At 44.8% G+C, this 19,116-nt stretch overlaps 1 protein-coding gene across 1 annotated transcript in view; it reads right to left on the bottom strand.

Annotated features, from left to right (window-relative positions):
* The window catches only part of GLB1L2 (galactosidase beta 1 like 2), a 27,819-nt gene extending 8,975 nt beyond the window's left edge, over nt 1-18,844 (bottom strand). The window contains 10 exon segments of the mRNA XM_029285332.1: nt 837-917; nt 2,432-2,569; nt 4,852-4,936; nt 6,403-6,467; nt 9,598-9,679; nt 11,756-11,848; nt 12,320-12,428; nt 17,272-17,367; nt 18,144-18,212; nt 18,663-18,844. Coding sequence (XP_029141165.1) covers nt 837-917; nt 2,432-2,569; nt 4,852-4,936; nt 6,403-6,467; nt 9,598-9,679; nt 11,756-11,848; nt 12,320-12,428; nt 17,272-17,367; nt 18,144-18,212; nt 18,663-18,835 — 991 coding nt within the window. The 5' untranslated portion in view covers nt 18,836-18,844.
* Between the last annotated feature and the right edge of the window lie 272 nt (nt 18,845-19,116).

The following is a 19,116-nucleotide window of genomic DNA, read 5'->3' on the forward strand; positions in this document are numbered from 1 at the left end:
AGGAAGGAAAGAAGGAAGAGGAAGGAAGGAAGGAAGGAAGAGGAAGGAAGGAAGGAAGGAAGAGGAAGGAAGGAAGGAAGGAAGGAAGGAAGGAAGGAAGGAAGGAAGGAAGGAAGGAAAGAAGGTCTTTCTCTCATCTACACAAGCTAAGCCTGGTCAGACCCAGTTAACACTAAACGGAGGAAATGTTAGGGCTCCTGGCTAAATTGGTTAAAATGAAAAAGAAAAAACAACAACTTCATAGCCTGGAGGAAGGCGATGGTAAAACACTGTGTTACTGTACTACCAAGAAAATTCCGGAATGTATTCATCCAGAATGGAGCCCAACTCAAAGGTGATGGCACTGAAACAGTTTCTTCCCAGGATCAAAGAAAGAAAAGAAGGAAGAAAAAGGGGAGGATGTACAAAGCTTTCTCTCTCTCCCTCCCTCCCCTTTCCATTCCCTCCCTCCCTCCCTTTTCCTTCCTTCGTTCCTTCCTTCGTTCCTTCCTTCCTTCTCCCCTCCCCTCCTCTCCGCTGCCTCTCTCCTCTTTCCAGTCAGCATTTGCTTTAAGTCCACCAACGATGTGGTTATAAGGACTCATCCTTCCTCACCACCTTGGAAGCCCCCCAAGGGCCAGTCTCATAACAAAACTCCCCCCCCCCCGCTCCTTCCATCCTCTCCCCACTCTGCTGAAAGCAGCCCCGCTGGCTGATCAACAGAATGAAGCTGCACTGGAAGCAGCAGGGGGGCTCAACACACCCACTGGGGGAGAGTCGTTTTTCAAGCCGGACTCCTCCGCCCCCCCCAGCATTTAGAGAGGGCAGAGAAGCCGCCCCTTCTTTCATGCAGTTACCCATCATGCTGGAAAGAAGCTTGCGCAGTTTAAAGTACTTGGCGGTGTAATCTCCAGCCTCAGTCAACACGGCGTCATAATCTGAAAAAACAAAACAAAAGTAGAGCAGGTAGCAAAAAAAACCTAGTTTACCTTATGTATAGGTGCATGTCATGGAAATCACTACAAGAACAACACATACAAACACACACATACACACACACACACACAGGCTGGATTCACCAAACCCTCTTAACCAGGCTAGGAACAATCCCAATGCTGACATTCCCAATGCTGACATTCCCACAACAGGCTAACCTTAGCACTGATCATTAGCCCTGATGATGTTACCTAGTTTGGGTAACGAAATGTCTGCAAGAGAACAACCAAGCTCAGAGAGCACCAAGGACCCCTCATTTCAACCCTGAGCTACAAATATTCTCCTTTATTGGTAATCTTGGATAGTTTTAATCCAGGTTTAATCTTTTGGGGTTTCTGTTCCCATTGGGCCAGTTGATCAGTTCAGCGTGAATTATGAGACCCTTAAAAAACAGGTTCATTTAGTAACCAGAGAAAAGATGATATAAGAGCCCAGCCACAGCTCAGATAACATGTTCAATCTTAAACTTGATTAACAAAACACAACTTTTGTTTTCTTTGCTTGCAAAAACGAAGCGGCAAGGGTGTCCGAACTTGGCCACTTTAAGACTTGTGGACTTCAACTCCCAGAATTCGTCAGCCAGCAAGTCTTAAAGTGGCCAACTTTGGAGAGCCCTGTATTGTGGCATATTGTGATAGCTTGCTTCATGCCACATTATAAGACAATCATACCCATAATCTGATTTTTAGCCCACTCTTAAATTCACTGTACAAACGCAGGTAGGACATCGTAGCAATTTTAATCGATCAGAAAAGAGCTGGAAGGGACTTTGGAGGTGTTCTAGTCCAACCCCTGCTCAAGCAGGAGACCCTATACAATTTGATACAGGTGGCTGTCCAGTCTCTTCCTAAAAACCTCCAGTGATGGAGCACCCACAACTTCTGGAGGCAAGCTGTTCCACAGGTTAATTGTCCTCACTGTTAGGAAATTTCTCCTTAATTCCAGGTTGCTTCTCGCCTTGATGAGTTTCCATCCATTGTTTCTAGTCTTGCCTTCTGGTGCTTTGGAAAATAAGTTGACCCCCTCCTCTTTGTGGCAACCTCTCAAATCCTAGAAGACTGCGATCATGTCCCCCTCCCCCCAGTCCTTCTTTTCTCTAGACTAGCCAAACCCAAATCCTGCAACCGTTCTTCATATGTTTTAGTCTCCAGGCCTTTAATCATCTTATTTGCTTTCTTCCAACTCTACAAGCGTCAGGGCTTGGTGGAGATTTGAAACTGTTCCCCATCACATTTTTGACTTTCATTTGAACAAGATACCAGTGACACCCCACTGATTATTGCCTGACACCCTGTCACTTGGCTAAATGACCGTCATTTCAGGGAAGCTCCTCCTTCTTCCAGTGAGATTGTTCCATTCCAGGCGCTCTCCTAATTGGGAACTAAGCGGAACTCTTCTGCCTTGAACCTCCCAGCATCCCTTGCAAGCCAGGCCCAGTCAGCCAATGGAACCTTACCGTAGCTGGTGATGGTTGCCTTGTAGTTGTTAAAATGCAGCGCACCGTTCATGAATCCAAAATTGGTCCCTCCGTGGAACATGTAGAGATTGATGGATGCTCCTGATCGGAGAACGTCTTCAATCCTTTCCAGCATCTCTGCGGAGACAAACATGGCTTCGAGTGTCGCATGGCACCGGATGTTAATCTTGCTACTATTGCTATTTGACTTTATGCAAGAAGTCACTCAGCAACTGTTCATAGCTATGAAGACCTCCCTTAAAGATACTTACGGCCCAGTTCTAAAGTTCTGAGGGGCGGGTCCCTCACCTGTGGTCATGTAACAGGCATTTATAGCAGTGTCCTGTCACTATGACTGTGATTTACGACATTTTTTGCTGAACGCTTGCTGTTTACTTCCATTTTTTGGCAAAAATGCCTCAAAGCAAACAATGGATTTGCTTAAGAGTTGCGGATTCTTTTAACCAACCCGGGTGATTTGTTCAACAATGACTACAAAAACAAATCCTAAAACTAGGATAGCGAGGTAATGACCTGCTTTATGACTGACTATGGAGATTTTCAGTCATCCAGGTCATGGTTGTCCCAAAGGTGCTTTTTCAAGAGGCAACTGGACTTTCGTTGTTTTTTCTCGGAGATGTTTTCAGAGCTGAAGAAGCTTCTCATATGAGAAGTGAAACGTCTTCAAAAAACAAACAACAAAGTCCAGTTGCCTCTTGAAAAAGCACCTTTGGGGCTGCTTCATGACTGTGACGACTTAAGAGCACAATGAGCAAGCTTACTACAAGATCCCTGGGTTTCTTGGGGTTTTTTCTCTGAAAACGTTTTGCTTCTCATGCAAGAAGCTTCTTTGGTTCTAACTGACTGGTGGGAAATGGAAGGATTTGATTATTTTTCAAAGAAAAAAAAAACAAACTAAGAAAGTCCAGCTGCCTTTGGGAAAAAGCACCTTTGGGACAACCACATCCTGGATGACTGAGAATCTCCATAGACAAGAACCCTGTGAGATGAGTTAGGCTGTGGATGAGCGATCCCATATATAGAATAGAACAGAACGGAACAGAACGGAACGGAACGGAACAGAACAGAACAGAACAGAAATTACAGAATAGAATAGAATAGAATAGAAATTACAGAATAGAATAGATTAGAATAGAATAGAAATTACAGAATAGAATAGAATAGAATAGAATAGAATAGAATAGAGCTTGAAGGGACCTTAGAGGTCTTCTAGTCCAGCCCCCTGCTCAAGCAGGAGAACCTATACCATTTCAGACAAGTGACTATCCAGTCTCTTCTTTAAAATCTCCAGTGATGGAGCGCCCACAATTTCTAGGGGTAAGCTGTTCCCAAATCACTCAATCAACCCATATGCTAAACTGGACTTATGAACCTGGGTCTCTACAGTCAATTCTAGTACGTGGAATTGTGTTAAGTGTTTACATCCTTTTGAAGCAGAATCAGCAAGCGATCCTTCCAGGAGTTGACCTTGCAAAGAATGTTAAAAATGGGGCTTTGCTTTGCCAAGTTTACACCCATCCTCTGGAACAGCCTCTCCCTGTAGGCCTCTAACTACCACCACTAAAACTATGGATGTTTTCCCAGGATAGTTATTGATTTCCTATGACTTTTGGCTTTTTTTTGTGATAAGCACAAATCGTCCGGTCAGCTGTATCCACATATATATATTTTTTTTAAAAAACTACATTGCTTCTTTTTAATCATAAGCCAAAGTCAGTTAGCCCCAACACTGAATTAAAAAATAAATGCTTGAAAATAACTCTCACTGAATATCTTCTACTTTACTTTGTACTTTGTACTTTTATTCTCGTACAATGATTACAATTCCCACAGCCAAAGGAGAAAAAAAACAAAACCCAGATGATTGTTCTCGGGGAGCGGAGAAGAACGGTTTATATCTTCGCATTGAAAATTAAAATGATGTTGTTGAGTTTTTGTTCTGCCATCCATTTTTCAGGGCAGGGAGCTCAAGGTCTCTTTTGACAGCTTGAATTAAACCAGCTGAAATTGCTGCACCATAAAGGGGCAACTGGCTATATTTAAAGGAGTCATAAAACCTGAGGAGGAATTAAAAGCTTCAAAACATTAAAAATAAATGTAGGGTTTTTTTTCCCCTTCCCCTGGGTGCATGGAAGACAAATCAGATTCAGTGTTAAGAGCAGAAGTCCGCAACCGAGGCGCTGCTATCAAAATGTATTTATTTATTTATCAAATTTATTTGACGCCCGTCTCGCAGTTCAAGGGACTCTGAGCGGCTGGTGATCTCAGAAAATGGAAGTGTAAACATTCAAAGCAGAGGCAAAGAACAGCCTGTTTGAAGTTAGTAAAGTTTGAACAGCTTGTTCTTTGCCTCTGCTTTGAAGCAGGTGGAGAAGGAATTGCACCAGCAAAGAACTTACCATCCGCGTCAAACACGTTGTGAGGTCCTCCCCAACTGTCAAACCAACCAGTCCAGTACTCCATCACCATCGTTGGCATGTCACGCTGAAAAAGGGCAAACCCACCAGGTGAAAACAGGGTCTCCTTTTGAAGTCCTCTCTCAGGTAGCCTAGGCAGCTGTCAAACCATGGTCTCCTGGTGATTGGCCCAAAGTCACCCAGTCGGCTTTCATGCCTAAAGCGGGACTAGAACTCACAGTCTACTGGTAATTGGCCCACTTGTTGGCTTTCATGCCTAAGGCAGGAGTAGAACTCATAGTCTCCTGGTAATTGGCCCACTTAGTCGGCTTTCATGCCTAAGGTGGGACTAGAACTCACAGTCCCCTGGAGATTGGCCCAAAGTCACCCAGTCGGCTTTCATGCTTAAGGCGGGACTAGAACTCACAGTCTACTGGTAATTGGCCCACTTGTTGGCTTTCATGCCTAAGGCAGGACTAGAACTCATAGTCTACTGGTAATTGGCCCACTTAGTCGGCTTTCATGCCTAAGGCGGGACTAGAACTCACAGTCCCCTGGTGATTGGCCCAAAGTCACCCAGTCGGCTTTCATGCCTAAGGCGGGACTAGAAATCACAGTCTACTGGTGATTGGCCCAAACTCACCCAGTCGGCTTTCATGCCTAAGGCAGAGCTAGAACTCACAGTCTCCTGGTGACTGGCCCAAAGCCACCCAGTCGGCTTTCATGCCTAAGGTGGGACTAGAACTCACAGTTTCCTGGTGATAGGTCCAAAGTCACCCAGATGGCTTTCATGCCTAAGGCAGAACTAGAACTCCCCATTTCCTGGTGCTTGGCTCAAAGTCACCCAGCCAGCTTCCATGCCTAAGGCGGGACTAGAATTTAGTCTCCTGGACCGTAATACCATTCTGATATATTAACTCATCCTTGAATTTTCATTTTTTTTCTCTCTCTCTCTTCTTTCCCGTCTCTTTTTCCTTGAATGCTGTATCTTTTAGAATTCGAGCCTACAGGCCAAGAACTATCTCGTTTTATTGAGATATAAGCCACTTTGAAAGACCTCCTGGGGGAAGATCAGAGAACGAATGCATTTTTTAAAAATCAAATGAACACAGAACACGAGGATGGGATTCAATGAAAATGGAAATGACTTTCTTCACATCCCGATCCTGGACCAGCAGAGGAATCAATGAGCTTCTCCGTGGGTTATTTACTGATGGTTGACAAGAAGGATGAAGACAGTCCTCCCCCAGCACATGAAGTAAATCTATTTCCCGAAAGCCAACTCTGTCTGGATATAAATTCTTTGGGGCACAATTGAGCAGCGACCAATTATGGCTCTCTGATGACCGTTTTTATTTTGGGCTGCGGGAAATGTACCCCAAGGAAACCGGGGAAGGATTTACGTTTGGAAGGCAGTGATAAATACAGTTCCAGGAATCGGAAAACTTGGCTTTTTTTTTTTGCAATTGGCGCCCTCCTTGTTTTCAGACCATAAAACACACAACAAGAGCATTAGAAGATGAAAAGTCTGACCTTGGGAAGCCGCCTCCTTACCTGCAGTTTGTTGAGGGAGGACAGGAGTCCCGGCTCCATCTTCTGAAAGTTGATAGTGGCCAAAGCTATTGAGAAAGAGGGAAAATGGGCAGAAAAAGAAAAGATTTCAACTAGGCTACAATAGCAGTTAATCCACAGGTAATCCTTGGCTTATGGACTATAACTGGGACCAGCATTTCTGTGGCTGAGTAAGGCAGTTGTTAAGGGTGTCACGCCCAATCGTACGACCTTTTTGGCCAGGGATGAAATGATAGCAGTGTTCCAATATCTCAGGGGCTGCCCCAAAGAAGACGGAGTCCAGCTATTCTCCAAAGCGCCTGAAGGCAGAAGCAACGGATGGAAACTAATCAAGGAGAGAAGCAACCTGGAACTAAGGAGAAATTTCTTGACAGTCAGAACAATTAACCAGTGGAACAACCTGCCTCCAGAAGCGGTGAATGCTCCAACATTGGAAGTTTTTAAGAAGAGACTGAACAGCGATTTATCTGAAATGATATAGGGTTTCCTGCCTGAGCAGGGGGTTGGACTAGATGACCTCCAAGGCCCCTTCCAACTCTGTTATTCTGTTAGTGTTACTGAATCACTGCAGGTGTTAAGTGAATCACGAGTTGTTAAGCAAATTTGCACACACACACACCCGATTTTGCTGCTTAGAAACCAACTGGGAAGGTAAGAAATGGTGATCACATGACCCCGGGATGCTACAACCACTGTAAATACATGTTGGTTGTCAAGAGCCTGAATTTTGATTATGGGATGCTGCAACAGCCATTAAGTGTGAAAAATGACCATAAGTCCCTTTTTTCCTTGCCGTTGTAACCTTGAACCAGGGGTCTTCGAACTTGGCAACTTTAAGACTTGTGGACTTGTGGCTGAGGAATTCTGGGAGTTGAAGTCAACAAGTCTTAAAGTTGCCAAGTTCGAAGACCCCTGCTTTGGATGGTCCCTAAATGAAATATTGTAAGTCAAGGATTACCTGTAATGTCTATTCAGGACAACCACAACTGCAACACACAATATACTTTAGGCCAGAAGGACTAGTGGCTTAGTTCTTTCCAAAATGAAGACCCCCACGCAGCACAGATGTAAAATCCAAGGTGCAGAATTCAACAGGACAGGCAGAGAGAGAGAGAAAGACAGAACTGCACCTAAACGAGCCAGGATGGCATTTTCTCTTGCGGGCAACAATCCACAACAACAGACCACTCTTCCTTTCTTCTCCTTTTTTTTCCCCCCAGCCTGCCTTTTATTCACCCTTTTGTGCATTCTCACGGCCACCTCTTCCGAGGCTGTCATCGTTGCATCACTCAGGGCCCTAGTTATTCCGCATTCCTGATTACTTGACATGTTGACTCTAATGAGCAGATTGTTGTGACATCTGAAGCAGGGGCTGGGGCCGAGGCACACAAGCCCGCCGGGAAACACACAACTCTCAGCCAGGGGATGAATGAGCGAGGAGCGAGCAAGCGCTCGCAGGCAAGTCAACACATTCGTGCAAAAACACAGAACAAGGCTCAAAGCTCTTTCTCCCCCCCCCGCCCCCAATTGTCCCTACTACTAGAAGGGAGAGAGCGACCCCACATGGACACAGAAGGGAATGGCTGCAACTTAGAGAAGGAGAAATCAATTTAAGTGGGATGCCATAGCTCAAATGGGCAGCCTACTCAGGGGACAGTCCTCTGGGCTTGCATTTCAAAAGGGCAGAGGCAACAGGAAGCAGCCCTGAACGCTCACGGTTTATTAATGTGGGCCTTGCAAGTGGCTCTGCTTTGAAGCAAGCAAAGAGAATCTCCACGTTAGATTGGGCAAAAGAATGATGCAAGAAAACGACATGATTTGTACTAAGCCTTGGAAAGAAAACCCAGGACAGATTTATTTACAGAGTTAAAGAGCTGGAAGGGACCTTGGAGGTCTTCTAGTCCAACCCCCTGCTCAAGCAGGAGATTCTACACCACTCTGGACAAATGGCTGTCCAGTCTCTTCTTGAAAACCTCCAAGGATGGAGAACCCACAACTTTTGGAGACAAGCCGTTCCATGGACTAATTGTTCTCATTGTCAGGAAATTTCTCCTTTTAGTTTTAGACTGGATGTCTCTTTGATGAGTCTCCATCCGTTACTTCTTGTCCTGCCCTCAGGTGCTTTGGAGAATAAGTTGACCCCCCTCTTCCCTCTGGCAGACCCTCAAATATTGGAAGACAGTTATCAGGTCATCCCTGGTCCTTCTCTTTGTTAGATTAGACATACCTAGTTCCTATTTATTTTTTCATTTTTTATTCATTCATTCATTCATTTATTCATTCTGGCCTCTGGTTTGGCCATCTCTCTGTTAATTGCAGAGAGGGCCAAACCCTTAATTTTGTACCAGAGCATTGCGATCTGTCATCATGAAGTTCATCTTATCATTTTGATTAGATTTAGTGAAGCTCTTTTTGCATATCTGATTGGGTTACTTGCCTGGAGCATACTAATGGAATGAAAATAAGTTTTAATAAATTAGTAGGCAAAGACGCACACACAAACCCATTCTGGAAGCCGGCCGTATAAATTATGCACTCATCCTTTGCATGCAGTCAGCATAGAGTAAGGAAAATTGGACATAACAATCGGGTGTCAGAAACCATGCAGGCAAGTCTAGCAATTTTAAGCATTATATCCAAATTCTTTCTCATTAGCCTCACAAATTTATTCTACTTCCAGTAGGATTAGAGGCTTTATTGGCAAGGTAAAATGGGGGGGGAGAAACAAAGTTATTAAAATTCTAAATCGTATTTTTAATCAACTGGCGGTAGGTCTCTTTTTTCAATGCTGTTGAAACTTTGAATGCTTAGATCAGACATGTCAAACTCGCGATGTCATGTGACGTCACGCAATGTATCAGGACGGTTTTGCCATTGCCGGCAATGGGGTGGGCGCGGCTTCCGGATGACACCTCTGGCTTAGACGAATAGTTGCAAGTCCAGGATTACCTGTACACATATTCTGAGCCTTAAATAGAAGAATAATTTCAAAAGCTTTCTATGGCATGCAAATACTTTATAGCACTGCTGGTTACCCACATGTATTTAAACACAAAAAAACCCAATTTTACAATATTTTTTTTACAATTTTTGTAAAATTGTAGCAGATAAGTGGTACCGTGCCACTTTTTTTTTTTAATCTCAGTCACAACTTTGCTCCAGAATAACCCAGGTTACCTCCTTCTACGGTGCCGGCATTCAGGCCATCTTTATTATCCGAGGTCATCAATAATTCCACCACATTCCTGCTTAACAGGGCCTGCGAGAAAGAAAGATCAGCATGCTGAAGTTCAGAGCTGATATCCCAGAAGAAGCCGGGATCAGGAACAAACCACGTTTTGAAGGGAGTTACTCTTTCCAGGACCAGTGTGATTCTGACCCAGATCTCCCAAAAGTGCTTCTCCAAAAGGCAACTGGACTTTCATGGTTTTGTTTTGTTTCTCATCCAAAAAGCTTCTTCAGTTCTAACCGAAGTTAAACCAAGGAAGAGTCCAGCTAGCTGCCTTTTGGAAAAGCACCTATGGGACAACCATCACCTGGATGTTTGAGAATCCTCACAGACATTCTGACCCAGATGTCACGAGGACCAAGAGAAGCTGAAAAAGCCCTGCTGTTCATCAAGGCATTTCTGATGCCAGCCTTGATCCATGCAGAGGCCTCGGGATTTCCAGCCCAATCGTTACAAACTACCTTCCGTGCATCCTTTTTATTGGATCACAAATATAAACCAGGTTTACAGATCCGGGTTGCAAAACGTCAGGCCACCACAGGGTGGCTGCAAAGAGACATCTGTATGTTGCAATGGCCAAGACTTTTATAGCCCAACTTGAGCAACTAGAAAAGAAACATGGAACAGGTAGTCCTCGAATTACGAATGGTCCTTCAGTGACCATTCAAAGTTATTACAGCCACCCCCCCAAAAAAAAAGCTACTTGCAACCTGGATTCAAACTTCCGACAATGCCACTCTCCTCTCTGCAGTCATATGACCACAAATTTCGGCCACATTTATGGTGGTTTGCAGTGTCTCATGGTCACATGACCAAGATTTAAAATGTTTTGCTGGAAACTGCGTTTATTTTTTATTTCAGGCAACCCCTCTGCCTCATCGAGAAAAATGAGTTTGCTTAACGACCTCAGTATTCCTTTAACAACCAGTGCCAAAAAGGCAGTAAAATCAAGTGCGGTCACATAGTGACCCGCTTAACGACTGTCACAAGAGAGAGAGGACTGGCAGAAAACCACCTTTTTCAGTGCCGTTGTAACTTTGAACAGTCGCTGTTGTAAATCCAGCCAGGTAACCCTGGCATTAATGCCTCTGCGCTGGCGTTTCCTCCAGGTAAGGGACGAGGGCCCACCGTGAGCGGGATTTGCCAAGCTTTAAACTGATCCTCTCTCAGGGCCTGCCTGCCTGCCTGCCTGCCTGCCCAGGACACAGGCGGTGACCTGCAAAGTCCTCTGCTGGATGAGATGACAGAAGGAGAACCTTAATCAAATTAGCCGGCCTCTCCAGATTACCGGGTTTTACAAGGCAGCTTCAGTCAGGTTTGCAAAATAATCTACGGCAAAGGAGGATGTGCCACGTCTTTTGCTACAGGGCCAAAGGTTCATTTTATGAGTCTCAAGCTATTTGCTTCAGAACCTTTTCGGCTTTGTGGATCGGCAGGTGAGGGGGGGGGGGAAAGAGGGGATCATTCCCCACAAGTGGCAGGCAAGCATGTGTGAGCGTGCCGCCTCATTCATGTGAGAGGCGAGCACGCCTGACACGTCTGGGGCCCGGTTCCGAATGGCTCAAGGCCCGGAGATCTCTTTGCGTTTGCAAGAAAGCTCAGGAACCTCTTTAAGGAGAGATCCCTGAGTTCTAGAGTGGGAAGGAACCATGGAGTTCCACCCTTGTTCCATGCAAGAATCCAAATTAAAGCGGCCCCACTGGAAGGATGGATGGATGGCTGTCTAACCTTCACATGTCTTCTTAGAACTGGCTCTATTACTCTTAGGAACTTTGGAGATGGGCAGCCAACACATTTAAAAAATAATAAATTAAAAGGTACAAAATAAAACCATCCTACTATTTAACCAGCATCTCCTTCCCTGTAACTTTCATATTACTATAGTACTCTTTTGTCTGTTAGCAAGAGGCGCTGGATAATGAGACGGACAGCATGTTAAGTTTAAGGAATTTAACAAATATCACTCCAGTTTCAAGGGATCAGTCAGATCAACTCTTGGATGTTGTGAGTGTGTGTGTGTGTAGGTGTGTCCTTGTTTTGCTTTTATGTGATGTGTATCAGCAGCATTTCTTTTTAACTTCAAAGGAGATGGAAGGATAACTTTACCTGCTTTATGTAGGCCATGTAATTTTGGTCCTGGGCGTAGGAGCCGTATTCATTCTCCACCTGCATGGCTATGATTGGCCCTCCATTCTTGTACTAGGAAGAGAAGCAGGAGAACATAAGCAGATAGGGAGCAGCTGGTGGATCTAATTACTTTATTTGGGAAGATGAATGGAGGAGGAGGACTCTGTACAGCTTTGCCTTGTCTCTCCACGGCTTGCTCTGAAGTTCCACTTTAAAAGTGACTTAGAAAAACCGCTGAACCTCACCAGAACACGGAAATGGGAAATCAAAGGTCCCCTCTGTCAAGGACGCTTTCAGCAGGCAGAGATGTTGTAGATCACAAAGTACCTGCTCTGTCCTCTCCTTACCGCTGACCTTTCCAATTGCAAGATACCTTTGAACATTCAATAGCATCCCCGGAAGGTCTAGAAAATTAATCTGGGGCATGTGGACAGGGTAGCCTCTACCTGGTTTTCAATTTTGGTGCGATAAAAGATTGTGTGATTTTTTTTTTTTAAAAAGAAACCCCAGGAATAAGTAAACAAAGGGGGTGATGTTATTTACCTGAAGATGGACCACCTGGGGCATCAGGTGGTCAAAGTAAGAATCTACAGCCTCGGTGAAACCCTTATAGGTTGTCCTCAGCTGCATTTCAGGATCCTGAAGCAACCAGCTAGGAAGGAGGATGATCAGATCATTGATTAAAATAGGAGAAGATGAAATTTTTTAAAAAAACTAACTCATGACCCCTGGCAGTTTTTGACTCCCCCCTCCCATTTTTAAGCAGGCTTGAAAGAAATGGGCTGGGGCAGACTGGATATTCAGCTTGGTTTTAACTCATTTTTAAATGCTTAAAGACGTTCTTTAAAATATTCATACACATGCGAGCGCACACACATACACATCTTAGGAAAAGTGGCTAAAAATGATTACATTGCACCTGTTAGAATGGAGAAAGAAAGAAAGAAAGAAAGAAAGAAAGAAAGAAAGAAAGAAAGAAAGAGGGAGGGAGGGAGGGAGGAAGGAAGGAAGGAAGGAAGGAAGGAAGGAAGGAAGGAAGGAAGGAAGGAAGGAAGGAAGGAAGGAGAAAAGGGGAGGGAAAAATCTTGGGATAGTTCTAATAGACACAATATAATATTTTTTCTACTCACTTTACCTATGCATTTTCTAAACTCTTCCTAATGCAATATAATTTCACGTGATGTTTTTTCCTACAGAAATGACCATGTGCACTTTTTCTTAATATCTTTACACATTTCATGATTTTTGAACTTAAAAGGGGGAGATATTTTTGCATAAGACTGCATTGGCCTTGAATACAAGTTCAAATTGGGTAAGTTTGCCTTAGCATGCAAGGCACGTTTTTTTTCATCCTTTCTAAACCTGCCTTAAATTGCAGGTTTAAATGTCTGAAAACATTTAAAATACGCAACTGCATGGAATTAGAGAAAACCAACTCAGGGCCAGCTCACTGAAAAGAGGAGAGGGAAGATGGGGAAGGTTAAGAGGCAAAAACTCTGTTTGAGCTAAGATTCTCTAGACACCCAATCTCTGGTGGCAAAGGCAAGTGGAAAAAAAAAAACAAATAAGTAGGACGGTGAGTGTCGAACATCCCCTTGGGATCCGGTAACTAGGAAGGATTTTCAGAGATGACGTTGGACTCATCAAGAGTATTGCTTTAGGGTCTGGCATCAACAGGTTATCCCCAGAGGGAAGAAATAAAACCAGTGAAGGAAAATAAAAAAAGTAACACAGCCGAGGAAGTCAACCATTTGTTCCAGTAACTAGAAAGGAAGATGGAGGTATGTGGAGAATCAGCCAAGAATGCAGCCCAAATCAGCCCACACAGGTTAAATTCCCAGTGTAACTAAGGGCAGCTTCTGTGAAATTTTGTACGGTGCAACACATCATCTGTAATCCCAAAGGTGCTTTTTCAGGAGGCAAACTAAACTTTCTTGTTTTTCTTTGAAGACTTTTTGCTTCTCATCCAAGAAGCTCCTTCGGCTCTGACTGGATGGTGGGGAATGGAAGTGTGAGCTGAAGAAACTTCTTGGATGAGAAGCGAAACGTTTTCAAAGAAAAACAAGAAAGTCCAGTTGCCTCCTGAAAAGTCATCTTTGGGACAGCCATGACCTGGAGGACTGAGAATCTCCACAGACATGTCATCTGTAGGTTGATGGTCACAGTCAAAGAACAAAACCTCCTTCCATCAAACTTGGCTTTTACGGAGTTGAGCCGTTCGTCTATCACAGTGGTGGCGAACCTATGGCACGGGTGCCAGAGGTGGCACTCAGAGCCCTCTCTGTGGGCACACGCATCGTTGCCCCAGTCCTAGGCCTTCAGCTGGGTTTTATAAAACCTTTCCGCTTTAGGCCTCCACCACCATGTGCAAAAAAAAAGGTTCAATCAGTCAATTTCAACTTCTCGCGGGAAAAAAAAGTTCTTGCAAAGTTGGAATTGATTGATTGAACTTTTTAGTCCCACCCAGTCTGCTGTTACCACCGCAGCCACGCCCACCCAATGGCCCACGCCCACCCAATTGGCCACACCCAGCCAATGGGCCACACCCACCCAGCACTCGACAATGCATACGTGGGTTTTGGGTTGCAGTTTGGGCACTCGGTCTCTAAAAGATTCGCCATCACTGGTCTATCATATTCAGAATAAGTGGAGAAACTAACAGATACCCCTGGATGTTCTAATCTAGAGCGAGGGTGCCCAACAGCTGGCTGGGGAATTCGGTGGGTTGAACTCTACGTCTTCAAGTTGCCAAGGTTGGACACTCCTGTTCTAGAATGTAACTCACATCAAGATGGTAACCAAAGGCAGTGGAGGGCCAATAAACTGAGAAGGCTTTCTTGGGGGTCACTTAGCAAATTATACATAGAAAGGTTTGTGGAGAGTCCAAAATTGGAACTGGCAACCCTTGTCTTCATTGAGATTGTAAGTGGCAGGTGCTGACCTGGAACAGTCCTGGCACGTTCATGCTGCCTACAGCCGGATCCAGACCCAAAGCTCAGGGTCACCTTCCTTTCTTTCTACAGCTGACTTCCTCAGCTAAGTCCAATCCAGAGTTTGCCCCATTTCTGGAGTTCCTGGTGCTCTCTGTGGAGCTGGTGTGGAGTTCCTTGGTGGTCTTCTGGCAGATCTTACATGACCCAAATAAAGTAGCATCATCAGTGCTAGAAAGGGGGGGGCTTGCCCTGTCACTGTTGTTAGGAGTGATCTTGGTGGCTGTTGGGTTAGGCCAGGGATAGGCAACCTTGGCTCTTTTATGACTCGTGGACTTCAACTCCCAGAATTCCTGAGCCAGCATGGCTCAGCTTAGAAACTCTCCTTTTCCCCTCAGCATAGCTGGCTCAGGAATTCTGGGAGTTGAAGTCCACGAGTCATAAAAGAGCCAAGGTTGCCTACCCCTGGGTTAGGCTGTTGTTTTTTGTTTGATTGTTAGTCTGGGTTGGTAGTGCCTTGATCGGGCTTTTGTTTCCTGCTTGATTGTTGGTCTGTCATCAACACTGGTGTTAATCTCTTGTTATCTGGGTGTTAATTGCTGGTGAGGGGGGGTGTTTTGACAGACCAATCAAGGAACTAACAGGAAAACAACCCTCCCTCCAACCCTCCAAGCCGCTACTATATAAACAAACAGCAAACCCCACTCCCTTCTAACACTGATGATGTTGCCTAGTTGGGTCATGAAACGTTGCAAGGAAACAACCAAGTTCAGAGAGCACCCAGGACCCCACAGTTCCACCTTGAGCCACAAATGTTCCATTTTGCCCCGTCGGCTCTGAAGAGGAGGCCAGAAATCAAGATGCTTAGATGCAATCACTGTTTTTCGTGCCTAGAATAAACCAACATGCCCTACTTGTGCTCTCCACGGTTATGGACGCCTGGGTCATTCTCTTGAAAACGTTATCCGCTGCTTTTATGTGAAATATGCGGGGAGGGAGGGAGGGAGCGAATGGAAGGAGGGCAGAAAAATGCTTTTAGGCTGAATAATTGAATGCAGAAGGAACAAATGGTGCTTTTATTCCGGGTGGCAAGAAAAACACTCTGGCATCAGGCGAGTCCTCACCCCTGTCACCCTGCATAAAGCTGGCCTATTGTTCCCTTCTCCCCTCTTCCTGCTCCATCTGCCTGGCTTTGACGACAGGGCTCCTAATTCCCGAGATAGCTTGTCCTTCTCCATTCGTCAGGCCCTCTTCCCACCCTGCTTTTAAGTCTCAGGAGTGCAGGGTAGAAATGTCCCTTGTGCACGGCTCCAGAGTGTGACGGGGAGAACTTTAACAGAAGGCCAGGCTTCGGTGACGCACCTTCTCTAACAATTTCAACCCAGAAACGGGGAACTTGCATTCAAAAAGATGGCTGGGTGGTTTTTTTTCTTCCCCCTATTTGTTTGAGAAATGTTTCTGTGGGGAATTTGGCCTGAACCTCTGATCCAAAAGAGCAGGCAGTGGGTGTCGTGGAGGAACTCAGAGCTATTTTCTGACTGGGGTGAAACAAAGAGGCGTTCCTTATCATCATTTGCACGGATTCCTGGGGAGGGAGGGGCAGAAAAGCAGAAGCAGTTTCAAAGCCTCGCCGTCCTTAATCCCCAGGCAGAGGAAATGGCTTTTAACCCAGCTGAATTCTGTTGTACATATAGGTTGTGACCGTTGGCTATCCCAAAATTGCTTTTTTTCCAAAAGGAAACTGGATTTTCTTGATGTTTTTTTTTTCTCTGAAAACGTTTCGCTTCTCATTCAAGAGGCTTCTTCAGTTCTGGGATGAGAAGCAAAACGTTTTCAAAGAAAAAAATCCAAACCTTTGGGACAACCATCACCTGGATGATTGAGAATCTCCGTAGAGATATACTGTATATGACCTTTGGCTACTTTTTAAGTATCTAGGTGGCTGTCACAAAGAAGAGGGAGTGTATAACACTTTGCTAAGCTTGTAATGGGGAAGAAATAAGCAGAAGGACAAGACTGACACTGGAATACAGAACGTTAAGCTGCAGGAAAACTTTTTAAGCCAGGCTTCTCCAGTTTAGGAGTTGCAACTTATATTTTGAAGCTGCAACATCTAAAAATGTCAGGAAGGCGAAAGGATGGGGGAACACTGCTCTGAGTGGAAAGAAATATCATTTGGAAGGACAGTTCCTTGGAACATGCCAAGCAGAAAGTTTGCTGCTAACGTGAAACCAAATTAGTTCTTTATTACAATCAAGGATCAGAAGGTACACACAGCAAAATTAGCAATGCAGACCGGATACATTTCATTTCAGAAGAAACAACCTACTGATACGTAGAACATTTAAAATAAAATAATATTTGATAAACAAGGCCCACTGCAAAGGAATGACTGCTCAGTTTGCCTGGACTCTTACATTCTACTTTGCTGCATCTGTCCCAGCGTCTCCGTTCTATTTATGCTCTAAATATCAGATTTCTGTCCTCAGAAGTAGACTTATGAAAGCTGCGGACACACATTAAGGAGTAACATTTTACCCAGAAGTCAAAATCATTCAGACTTACCTGGGTAGACCACCAAGATCCCACTCGGAGCAGATATACGGTCCGGGGCGCAGAATCACCCATAGTCCTACTTCTTCTGCTATCCTAAGAAAAGCCCTAGAGAAGCAAATGGGAAATGGCAAAACCACTGCAAAGGCAGAGCAGTCTCGAATTTAGCAAAGGAAGCTCCAAATAGCAATCACAATTAGACTTATATACCGCTTCATTGTGCTTGACAGCCCTCTCTAAGCAGTTCATAGAGTCAGCCTATTGCTTCCCAACAATCCGGGTCCTCATTTTACCGACCTCGGAAGGATGGAAGGCTGAGTCAACCCTGAGCCGGTCAGGATCAAACTGCTGGCAGTCGGCAGAGTTAGCCAGCATTACTGCATTCTAACCACTGCACCACCAGGGCTCAGAAACCAACTTTATCTAAAGACCTAGTTACAGAATGTAGGGATTATTAAAAAGGAGCCATGAAATTTTCCCACCAACTAAGTTCTGTCAAAGGTTTTGCAGAGTTTGCCAAAGTTATAGCTATCACGGCTCAAATGTCGTTCTCTCTATCTCTCCATCAGGATCTTATGCTGATGGCCGTATAGAGATTTTATTGAAATATTACTTTTGTTTATACATCTCAAAACAGTGTACATAATGCTCTTCCCCTGATCATTTTTTATTATGATCAATAGCACAAGAACCTCCTGTATATCTGATTTCCGACTCAAACCATCTCCTCACGCTTTTGCTCATATAAAGCATCCCTCTTTTTCGCAGTACTGTATAGGAATGAGAAATTCAGCCTAGGCAGATTAGATATCAGAAGAAAGAAAACAGATGTTTAGGTTGCTGGATTTCTTTCCTAAAGAAAAGGCAGATCTCCTGATACATACTGCAGATCCAAGTCTCCGCTGAAGTCAAATCTCCCTCTGATGGCCTCATGAAGGTTCCAAGGGACATACCTGGAACAGGGCAGTGAATAAATATCTCCCAAATGAAGGCACACGACAAACCCAATTTTACGACTTTGTTAAGCATATCCCCATGGCCATTAAGTAAATGCTGGGTTTCCTAAGGGAACCAATGGTTTGCTATGGGTATGGCTTTGGGCGAAAACCAGAAATAAATGCTAGGTTTGGGCAAAAATGTGCTAAAACGTGCTTGTGGGATTGCAGGATGCTGCAAACAGCTGTAAACGCAACCTGGTTGCTAAGCGCCCGATGTGTGGTCACGTGACTGTGGGATTCCCCCAACCATCAAAACTACCAAACCTGGGTTGTAAAGTACACCCCATGTATGTCAGAACTTTGAATGGCCACTAAGCCACAAGTCCTAAGTCAAGGACTACCTATATTCCAATGGAGTCAGCAATGAGGCCAAGCTGAGGGAGCCGCGAAAGAGGCAAGCCTTACGTTGTGAGGGTGTTCAGGCCACAGGCCTTCATCTTGACCAAGCGGTCCTTCCAATATTCTCGGGGGATGCGGAAATAGTGCACTGAGCCGCCGAGGATGCGAAAGGGCTTCTCCTCCAGCAGGAACTGGGAGTGCTTGGCCTGCAAGCCCAGCACCCGGCCCCAGAACCGCATGGGAATTATGTTCGTCGTGCTGAACCTGAATAGGAAGGAAGGGAAAGGATAACAGTAGCAGAGCCAGCTAGAGAGTCAGCTTAACCCAGTGGTTAAGGCACCAGGCTAGAAAGTGGGAGACCGTGAGTTCTAGTTCCACCTTAGTCATGAAAGCCAACGGGGTAACTTTGGGCCAATCAACAGGAGACTGTAAGCTGTAGTCCTGCCTTAGGCATGAAAGCCAGTTTCATGCCTAAGGCGGGACTAGAACTCCCAGTCTCCTGGTGATCGGTCCAAAGTTA

Source organism: Protobothrops mucrosquamatus, unplaced genomic scaffold (assembly GCF_001527695.2).
Source record: "Protobothrops mucrosquamatus isolate PMUCROS unplaced genomic scaffold, P.Mucros_1.0 scaffold1523, whole genome shotgun sequence".
Taxonomy (NCBI): Eukaryota; Metazoa; Chordata; class Lepidosauria; order Squamata; family Viperidae; genus Protobothrops; species Protobothrops mucrosquamatus.